This window comes from Pseudorasbora parva, chromosome 8 (assembly GCF_024679245.1).
Source record: "Pseudorasbora parva isolate DD20220531a chromosome 8, ASM2467924v1, whole genome shotgun sequence".
Taxonomy (NCBI): domain Eukaryota; kingdom Metazoa; phylum Chordata; class Actinopteri; order Cypriniformes; family Gobionidae; genus Pseudorasbora; species Pseudorasbora parva.
The window spans coordinates 18,411,236-18,421,935 of NC_090179.1; the positions used below are offsets into that span (position 1 = coordinate 18,411,236).

At 40.7% G+C, this 10,700-nt stretch overlaps 1 protein-coding gene across 1 annotated transcript; it reads left to right on the forward strand.

Annotated features, from left to right (window-relative positions):
* Window positions 1-7,056: 7,056 nt before the first annotated feature.
* LOC137084495 (C3a anaphylatoxin chemotactic receptor-like) lies at window positions 7,057-10,700 on the forward strand. The gene is made up of 2 exons (XM_067450768.1): window positions 7,057-7,060; window positions 9,676-10,700. Exons 1-2 carry the CDS (start codon window positions 7,057-7,059, stop codon window positions 10,698-10,700), a joined length of 1,029 nt encoding a protein of 342 aa, XP_067306869.1.

Consider the following 10,700-nt stretch of genomic DNA (forward strand, 5'->3'; position numbering starts at 1 on the left):
TCATTTACTTATTCCAGGAGAAGCTGATGAATATACGTCCTGTAAATCCGATTGACTGAACTGCTGTGCATTTGTTCAAACGGTTCAAACCATATTTTTTTACGGTCTATGGTTCACCCGTGGCAGCGCCCATCTCACATTATAGATCAAAATCAAGATAATTTATAAAGGTTTTTAAATGGCAAAACACACCCACAATTGGATTATTAGATAGCTGATGACATGATAAACAAGTTTGTCAATATTTTGAATAAAAAACAAACAAAACTTAATAAAAGCAATACATCTGTCATACAGCGCTATTTTGGTTGTGGTTAGTGAGTGGGAGTCGACTCCAAAAGAGTCGATTCCTCGACTCTGAATAGCCCCAGAGTCGGGGTCGACTCCAGTACAGTAATCGACTCTCATTGTCGACTCTGTTGCTGTGTCCAAAATTGCTCTTGTTTACTGAATGTTTACTGAATCTCTCATTTAAAGTGCATGGCAGTTGAGTGCACTATAAGCAAGGAGTGAATGAAATGAAGCCGAAGAAACCGTCAGAAACATTTATTTGAGTACTTATTCAGAAATAGAAAACAATCATAGCGACTTTAGTTTGTAATTATAAGTTTCCAAGCTAGCTTTAGTTTAATTGATGATATATATTATTGCAATACATATTTTGGTTTCTCATGGCTATGTGTTCATTAAACTAACCATAAATCATAAAGATACTAACATCAAGAAGAAACGCATCAATAGTGTGCATTATTTTATGTATAGTATTTTTAACTCACCTTTTAAGACAATGATCATGTGCGTTTAGCGCCATCACTCGACAACAGCTTTTTTTGTGACTTTTCCTATGGAAAATTATGTATTGACAATAGATACAGAAACGTTGATAGCCACAAAGTCATTGCTAAATTGGACTAATTTGGACGGCCATGCTAAACGTGTGGTTTTAATAAGAGGATTTTAGGACTTTGTGTCAGGGGGAAATAATTTAAGTGGGTAACAACAGCAGTTCTGTCTGATTTCTAACCCTGTTTTGATGTAAAGTAAATGGAGTCGAGGAGTCGATTCCATAGACTCCCACAGTGGGAGTCGGGAATCGGAGTCAACTCCAAAAAACCTGGAAAATGATTTATAACTTGAAAATTACTATGAAATGTTTCTTGTCTTGAAAGCAATGTACTGTTCTAAACGTTTAAAAAGCGTTGTAATCATGTTAACCACAACTATCTGTTTGAGGTAATAGAGCTTTAAAAAAAACTTTTTTTTTATTTACAAATAAAAAATACATTTTAAACACCACACCTATGCTCACATGTATATCTGGCAGTGGTGCAGTTTTTTTCATATAATATTAAAAAAATATATATGACGGTTGTTAACGCCGAAGCAAATAATTGTGGGTCATCTCCACAAGGCTACACCTCATGCACACTCCAAAATCCTGTAAAAGAAGGACTCATTCGAAGGTCGCATTTGGAGAGTCCTTCTCACTTTTTTGAAATGAGACGGCCTTATGACATATGCAACCTTCAAATGCGATCTCCGGAGGACGCAGCCTTCTGAAATGAGACACAGCTAGAGCTTCGATCTTCCACAGGCTTCTGCCCACTTTATTTTAAATAAGCACCAGATGGCGCTGTTCTTGACACTCGCGATGCCTCGAATCTTTTCCCGAAACAGTCAGGGTAACTCCTCACTGCTTCATGAGGCTTCATTTCCCCATCCCTAGTGTATGTGTTTGTGGTACATGCGTGCGCATGTGTGTGTGTATGTGTGTGTGTCGGTAAGATTCACGGTGGACCAATCCACTGTGAGGCAAGAGAGGGGGGACTCAAAATGTTTCTAAACTTAAAATGCATTTTATTTGCCCGTTTGCGTTTTTTAGTGTTTTTATACTTACACAATTAAGTATATATAATGATATTATTGATATATAGATTTTTTCTTTTATTTATTTTATTTATATTGTCAATGTCATTTAAAAGGTTTGGCATGCTGCCCAGAAATATTTTTTTAATTATATTTTTGTTTATTGAGAAACATTTTCTTTAAAACACTTTGACTTTGCATTTGCAATCACTAGAGCCAATGTTATATTTCAGTTCTAGATTTTACTATGGATATTTATTTTATATATTATATTTATATTAATAATCTACTCTATTAATATAGTTTTTATTAATAAATATATCTACCTCTGTTTTAATAAACTGTTTACCTGTTTGGGAAGTGCTTGTCATGTTTTGACAATAATGGATAGTTTAAAGCCAAAGTTAAGTGTCTGTTTTCTACATCTTTCAGTCAGGAGCAATACTATGCCTTTAAACTTAATGAAATAAAGATTTTACATTTATCGTGATATTTATCGATATCGACTGATATGGAAAATTATATTGTGATAATTTTTTTGGGCCATATCGCCCAAATGTACACCCTATCAAATCACAATCCTATCTCCATGTGACTAGGAAGTATAAAAGGGCACCGTGCAAACATAACACTATCTACTTCGTCTGAAGGGACTGTTGGCAGGCAATCCTTGAAGCATGCACAACCTGACGCAGCGTCTCATTCCCTGTTCTCAGGGAACCAAGGCTACAGTCGTAACCTGAGACGTTCCCTTTCGAAAGGGAACTCGCGCTGCGTCAGCTGACGCTACGGGGAACGATATACCCACGCCGCTATGCTGAGGGGAGTGCCTGCCCCTTACTAGGAGTGATAACTGTCCGGACAAGAGTTTGAATGAAAGCCTGAACCACTCCCCCTCTGGTCACACTAGGCTGGCAGTGGCAGCATTCCCTATGGTCATAGCCCAAGCTATATGCCTAAGAGAGGACCTATTAACTTTTACTTGGGGACCCTTGGCTCGCTCAAAGGCCTGGGAACAACTAATTCAATAGAAGGGGTCCCTTTAGGCAGTATTTCTCAAACTTTTCTGCAAATTCCCCACTTTGGAGGTAGGGAAGGGCTCAGAGCCCCACCTGTCCCCAACCGCCCCAACAAAATGATAATTATCTAGGCTTTAAGTTTGCATTAAGTTAACATTTATTTTATTAACATCACTATTAAACCTTTCATGTGTACAGTCAAAATATTTTAGCTGACTCCCAGTGTGAGTTTTTTTTTAAGGCAACGTTATTTTAGAATGTTTTACCTTAATGTTTCTATGGCAACGTGGCATGTTTATCACGTTACTCACCACAACCAAAATAGTGCTGTATGACAGATGTATCGATTTTATTACATTTTTTTTTTTTTTTTTTTTTTTTAAATATTGACAAACTTGCTTATCATGTCATCAACTATCTAATATTCCAATTGTGGGTGTGTTTTGCCATTTAAAAACCTTTATAAATTATCTTGATTTTGATCTATAATGTGAGATGGGCGCTGCCACGTGTGAACCATAGACCGTAAAAAAATATGGTTTGAACCGTTTGAACAAATGCACAACAGTTCAGTCAATCAGATTTACAGCACATATATTCATCAGCTTCTCCTGGAATAAGTAAGTGACCGGTGAACTGGGAGAAGATTCGAGCAAGATTCAGAACTATGTAAAATTCAACATAATATAAAATTTTGTTAGATTACACATTCAGATTTCAGATTCATATAATTCAAATTTACATCATTTTTTCATATTTCTAGCTCCATAATAGTTTACTTTGCAAGAGATCGCTTTGCATATTGAGTGTGTGTGTGTGTGTGTGTGTGTGTGTGTGTGTGTGTGTGTGTGTGTGTGTGTGTGTGTGTGTGTGTGTGTGTGTGAGCCTGTTTATGTGGTTTATGAGGACACAAATTTGTATAACTACATGGGTATTACACTGGTATTACACTATAAATGTGGTTTATGAGGACATATCAAATGTCCTCTGTGGCAGGGGAGGCGTGGTTTTGCGGGATCGGCAGAGGGAGAGAGGAGGCGGAGCCGAGCGGGGCGTAAGTGGGTTAAGTGCAAATGAATAACACCTGTCTCTGATTGCAGTAGTTGGCGTGGAGAGACGGCTTAAAAGCCACAGCAGAGAGAGACGAGGGAGAGAGAGATCTGGACTGGGACTGTGCGGGGCTGCTGGAGGACGACAACGAACAGAGCTGTTATTGAAAAGTTGAAAGAGAGTTTGAGTGTTTTTGAGCTTAACGCCAACGTGCGTACTTTGTGTTTGATAAAGAGAAATAAAGTTGCCAGTCCCAGTCACGCCGACCCCGCCTTCTTCCTTACATCCTTGACCCAAACCACACTGGTGCCAAAACCCGGGAGGAAGAAGTGTGCACGCCGCCATGGAAACTCCATCCCGCCACCCACTTGCGGACCTAGTGCAATCGCTCGCGGGCCTCCACCAGGAGACTCATCAAGATCTGCGGGCCGTCAGGGAGGAGCAGCAAAAAAGATTTGAGGCGCTCCTCCAGGCCCAGCATGAGGACCGCGAGCTGTTCCGGAGCTGGATGGACCGGGAGGTTCAGGCCAGTCCCAAACCCGCCATCGACTCAGCCGCCACCATCGCGCTCTCGAAGATGGGACCGATGGACGACCCGGAGGCGTTCATTGACCTCTTCGAGAGGTCCGCCGCCGCTCGGGACTGGCCCAAGGATGACTGGCCAATGCGGCTCCTGCCCCTGCTATCGGGAGAAGCGCAGGTAGCCGCCCACCAACTGCCAGTCAAGAACCTCCTGGTCTACGACGACCTCAAGCGCGCCATCCTGCAGCGGGTCGGCCGGACACAGGAACAACACCGCCAGCGGTTCCGGACGCTGGCGCTCGAAGAGTCCGGCCGGCCCTTCATCTTCGCGCACCAGCTCCGGGACTCGTGCCGCAAGTGGCTGATGGCCGGAGAATGCGACGCCGAGGGGATCATCGATCGCGTGGTGCTGGAGCAGTTCGTCGCGCGGCTTCAGAGGAAGACCGCGCAGTGGGTCCAGTGCCACCGCCCGGCGTCGCTGGACCAGGCCATCCAGTTGGCGGAAGACCAGATGGTGGCGTGCCACGGGGTCGGCGAGCCCTTGCCAGCGGCTTCTCTCTCTCTCTCTTCTCTCTCTCTCTCTCCTCCTAACCCCGCCCCGTCTCTCTCTAAACCTGTCCCCGCTCCCAGGTCCAGAGCTGGAGTGCCGCCCCGGCCAGCGCCGAGGTGGAGAACAGGGCCCGCGGCCGAGACAGCGGCGACTCCCCGGCCGGCGGCCCGGGGAGGAGGGAGCCTAGATCCATTCCCGGGATCATTATCCCCGTCCCTCTCTCCACGCCAAGGGCTGGACCCACTTCCAGCCACTAGGGCAGCGGGGAGGCCTGGGCCGGCTTGTTGGCGCTGTAGGGACCCGGGACACTTTATTGATCGGTGTCTGATGATGGATGTGGGGACGCTGGTCCGGGTCCCCGACGCACCACAAGCCGCCCCCGATCAAGCTGGCCTGTACCAGATACCCGCGAGTATCAAGGGGGGTACCTATCAGGCTTTGGTGGATTCGGGGTGTAACCAAACCTCCATCCATCAAAGCCTGATTTCACCTAGGGCATTGGGTAACAGCCGCATGGTTAAGGTGAGGTGTGTGCACGGGGAAGTGGTGCACTATCCGTTGGTGCCCGTGGATATCCAATTTAGGGGACAAACGCATAGTGTTGAGGTTGCAGTTAACCCGCGCCTCCGGCATCCCATAATTCTGGGGACGAATTGGCCAGCGTTTAATAAATTATTAGGGCACTTATGTGTGGATGCCTCTTGGGGGAAGAACGGAGGTGGGAGGATAGCGGTTGTGCAGGCGGGCGAGGTGGATTCGGGACCGCCGGGGGCAGTTCCAGGGGAACCGAGCGCAATGGGTCCGCCCATCTTCTCAGAGCGCGATGACTTTCCCTTGGAACAGTCCCAGGACGAGACGCTCAAAAATGCCTTTGCTCAGGTCCGTTCAATCGGACGGCTCCCCGGCCTGAGTCGGGCGGTGGGGGTATGTGGCAGGGGAGGCGTGGTTTTGCGGGATCGGCAGAGGGAAAGAGGAGGCGGAGCCGAGCGGGGCGTAAGTGGGTTAAGTGCAAATGAATAACACCTGTCTCTGATTGCAGTAGTTGGCGTGGAGAGACGGCTTTAAAGCCACAGCAGAGAGAGACGAGGGAGAGAGAGATCTGGACTGGGACTGTGCGGGGCTGCTGGAGGACGACAACGAACAGAGCTGTTATTGAAAAGTTGAAAGAGTGTTTTTGAGCTTAACGCCAACGTGCGTACTTTGTGTTTGATAAAGAGAAATAAAGTTGCCAGTCCCAGTCACGCCGACCCCGCCTTCTTCCTTACATCCTTGACCCGAACCACATCCTCATAATTCAAATGGCCTTAAAAACACACTAAATGATGTTTTTTTGAGAAAGTCAAAATGCAGAATGTTTCCTGTGATGGGTAGGTTTAGGGGCAGGGGCAGTGTAAGGGGATAGAAAATACGGTTTGTACAGTATAAAAACCATTACGCCTATGGAGAGTCCCTGTAAACCACATAGACCAACATGTGTGTGTGTGTGTGTGTGTGTGTGTGTGTGTGTGTGTGTGTGTGTGTGTGTGTGTGTGTGTGTGTGTGTGTGTGTGTGTGTGTGTGTGTGTGTGTGTGTGTGTGTGTGTAATTTCGAGAGCCATTTCAGTAATTGTGTAAACTTTTTTTTTTTTTAACTGTAATGTTACCTTTTTCTTCAGGCCAAGCATACTATTTTTGAGACTTTCTTACTAATCACTGAAACATAGTATGATTGATTTGATTTTGGCACTGTTATTCGAAACAAATTATGGTATATACATTTTTCTCAGTTCATGTATTTGAATTGAAAATTGCACCATACTGTGTGTTTGAACTACGGGAACATTCTGTGGCAGTAAAGGTTCTGCGGTACATGTCCACTTCTCACTGTGATGCCATATACAGCTCTAATCATTTCATCAAGTCTGATGGCCACTGCCAGTAACAGCAGATCAGTCTGTAGGGCTGTACCGGGTTTTGCTGTCTACTTGAAAACCAACAATCTGTCAGCAAGACTAAGAAGATAAACCAAGGTCAAGATTCGGCTTGTCCCAGTGCATTTACAGCTCAAAAATGGGTAAGAACTGAATATATGAATTATTCATGTTTTTTAAAAGACTATCATAACATTCTAGTAAATTCAAAACTGTTTAAGATACAGTCTGTACACAGAGAAACATAATCTGCTTAAACCAATCAGATCATCCATAATATATCATCATATTTAATATAATATCAAAATATAATAATATCAATATAGCCCATTCTTTAGTCTGAATAGAAATATCTCCCATGAATATATTTCCCTTACAGTTAAAAAATTAGACTGTTGTTGAATAAAACAAATATATAATATATACTGTATATAAAGTCAAACCAAAAATGATTCAGACACCAGATTTTTACTAGTGGTTGCAGGACACTATAGTTAATTTATGTAAGTGGGGATAGCAAAATAAAGTAAACTGTGACATATTATACCCTAAAAAAAAAATAATAATAATAATTATTTTGACACTTTGACCTGACCATGTTTTGCTTAAGTGTTTTTTCTTGATTTGCTAAAGTTACCTTTTACGCCACAGACTTAACAAAATGAAGCATAGCTTGGTCATTGGTTGACCTAAATTGGTATTATCTAATTGTTAATCTACTTAAAATAAACAGCTGACAGCTGATTGGTTGATTGCAATCCATTACAGACCTTTCTATCAAAGTTATCTGACATTGTCAAGAGGAATTTGTTCTGACAGGGTTAGGGTTAGATAACCCTTGTTTTACTCCGAGTTCTTGTAATTTTTTATAATCATACTAAACTATAGTGAATAAACTGATAATGTGATAAAATGTTGAAGGTGTCTGAATGGTTTGACTAATATATATATATATATATATATATATATATATATATATATATATATATATATATATATATATATATATATATATATATATATATATATATATATATAGCACAGGCCAAAAGTTTGGACACATTACTATTTCTGCTCACCAAGCCTGCATTTATTTGATCAAAAATACAGAAAATATTAATATTGTGATATTTTATTACAATTAAAATATTTGGTTTTCAATTTATTATACTTTAAATAGTAATTTATTTCTGTGATGCAAAGCTGAATTTTCAGGATTGTTCCTCCTGTCTTCAGTGTCACATGATCCTTTAGAAATCATTCTAATATTCTATTTATGTGAGTGTTGGAAACAGTTCCGCTGCCTAATATATTTGACGAATAAAAGGTTCAAAAGAACTGCATTTATTCAAAATAAAAAAAATATTTTAAAATAATATAAATCTCATTTACTATACATTTTTTTAATCAATTTAACACATCCTTGCTGAATAAAACAAAGAAAAAATATGACTGACCCCAAATTACTGACCAGTAGTGTATATTAATGTTACAAAAGATTTCTATTTTTAAAACATTTGCTTCTTTTTTTAAAAAAAAATGTTTTTTTTTATTATTATTATTCATCAAAGTATTATAAAAAAGTATCACAGGTTATGAAAAAATATTAAGCAGCAGAACTGTTTCCAACTTTGAAAATGAATCATAATATTAGAATGATTTCTGAAGAATCATGTGACACTGAAGACTGGAGGAATGATACTGAAAATTCAGCTTTGCATCACAGAAATAACTGATAATTTAAAGTATAATTAATTGAAAACCAATTATTTTAAATTGTAATAATATATCACAATATTACATTTTTTCAGTATTTTTGAACAAATAAATGCAGGCTTGATGAGCAGAAGAAACTTCTTTCAAAAACATTACAAATAGTAATTTGTCCTGGACTATATAAATGTATAATTTAAAGGTGCACTATGTAGTATTTTTGCAGAAAAATATCCAAAAACCACGAGGCCAGTGTTATATATTTTGTTCAGTTGGGTACTTACAATATCCCAAATGTTTCCAACTATTTGTATATTGTGAGAAAATTGCTATTTTAACTAAGGACCGGGACGTTTCAGCGTAGCGTTTGAGCGAGTCGCCTGTCAATCGCGTCATATCTGCGTCACCCTCAGTTTAAATACACTTAAATAAAAAAAAACACTTAAATACTTAAATGTATCTAATACGATAAACAGAGCTGCTTTACCTTATAATCATGACCGGAAAAAGCGGAAGAGTGCGTGCCTGGCGACTGTGTCCCGTCCCGTCATAATAAAAGTCCCGGTACTCGCGAGCCGTGTGTTTGTATAACAATCGCTCCAGCGGCCGTGCTCAGCTGCACAACACTCTGTCCTGCACTGCTTTACACTACAGTAACGTTAATAACCGCATCCATGAACATGATTTCTGCCCTATTTTTAGAACATGAGTCCTATTTTCCACCGGCTCTGAGGTGAAGACCACATGTCCCAAGATACTGCGCTCACACTTGGCGTCATCAAACTAAGCCTTTGTTTAAAATAGGCGCCCTCCAGTGGACGGAAAGTTGCATAGTGCACCTTTAAATTCAAATGTATAAAACGTGGCTAAAATAAATTAAATTAATTTATACAAAACTTAGATTATAGTTTAGGGAGGTATTAAATGTTTGGTACTAAGTGATCAAGTTTTGAGAACAAACTAAAAAAGTTTTATTGATGTTTTATTCCCCCCCCCCCCCAAAAAAGCAGCCCTCAAATGCATTTTCTCTCTCTTTTCTATGTAGAAACCACAAGTTTTCATTTTCTCTCTCTTTGCTATGTAGAAACCACAAGTTTTGAAGCTGAAAACCTGACCAGAGGTGCAACAAACGATACAACAATTCATCCTAAGAACTCAGGCTTTGGGATCTTTTTAACATGCACTTTCATTGTCACCTTTATAGTGGGTTTCATTGGAAACGGGCTTGTCATATTTCTGACTGGCTGCAGAATGAAGACGACAGTCAACTCTATTTGGTTTATCAACTTGGCGATTGCAGACTTCATCTTCCTATTATCCTTCATCATACTAACTTTTCTTAACTACTTTTCTGTGAACAGAGATATAAAGATAAATATCTCAATAAACATTCTCTCCAATTTGATAGCACTAAATCGGTTTTCTAGTGTTTTTTTCCTGGTAGTTATCAGTCTGGACCGATGCCTGTGCACATGGATACCTGTTTGGGTTCAAAATAATCGAACTGTATTTAGAGCCAGGATCCTCTGCATTATAGTGTGGGTTTTATCCATCGGCTGCTGCATCCCTTTCTTCATTGAGAATGTGTTTCGTTCTATGTTTCCGGTCATATGTCAGTTTTTTGTGGGCTTTCTCATCCCCTTCCTGACCATTGCATCTTCACACATTGCTATTGGAGTACGAATCAAGCGCCTCAAAATGGGGAAGCAGCTCAGGTCGTACCGGGTCATTATCGCTGTCATCTTGGCTTTTTTCATATGTTGCTTTCCATTCTATGTTTGCTTGTTTTGTTCAGTAATCATGGTTTATTTGAGTCCCAGTGATGTAATAGTATTTCGGAAAGCAATGATATTCAGTTTCTATCTGGTTTATCTAAACAGCTGTCTGAACCCCATTCTCTATGTGTTCATGTGTGATGAATATAAGAAGAAGCTTAAACAGTCTCTGCTGCTGGTGCTGGAGACGGCGTTTGCTGAAGATCATCTGGACTTTAGAGGAAGGCAAATACAAACGGATGAGCAGAACCAGACAAACACCCATGAAACAGCATTAGTTAAAGTCTCTAAATGA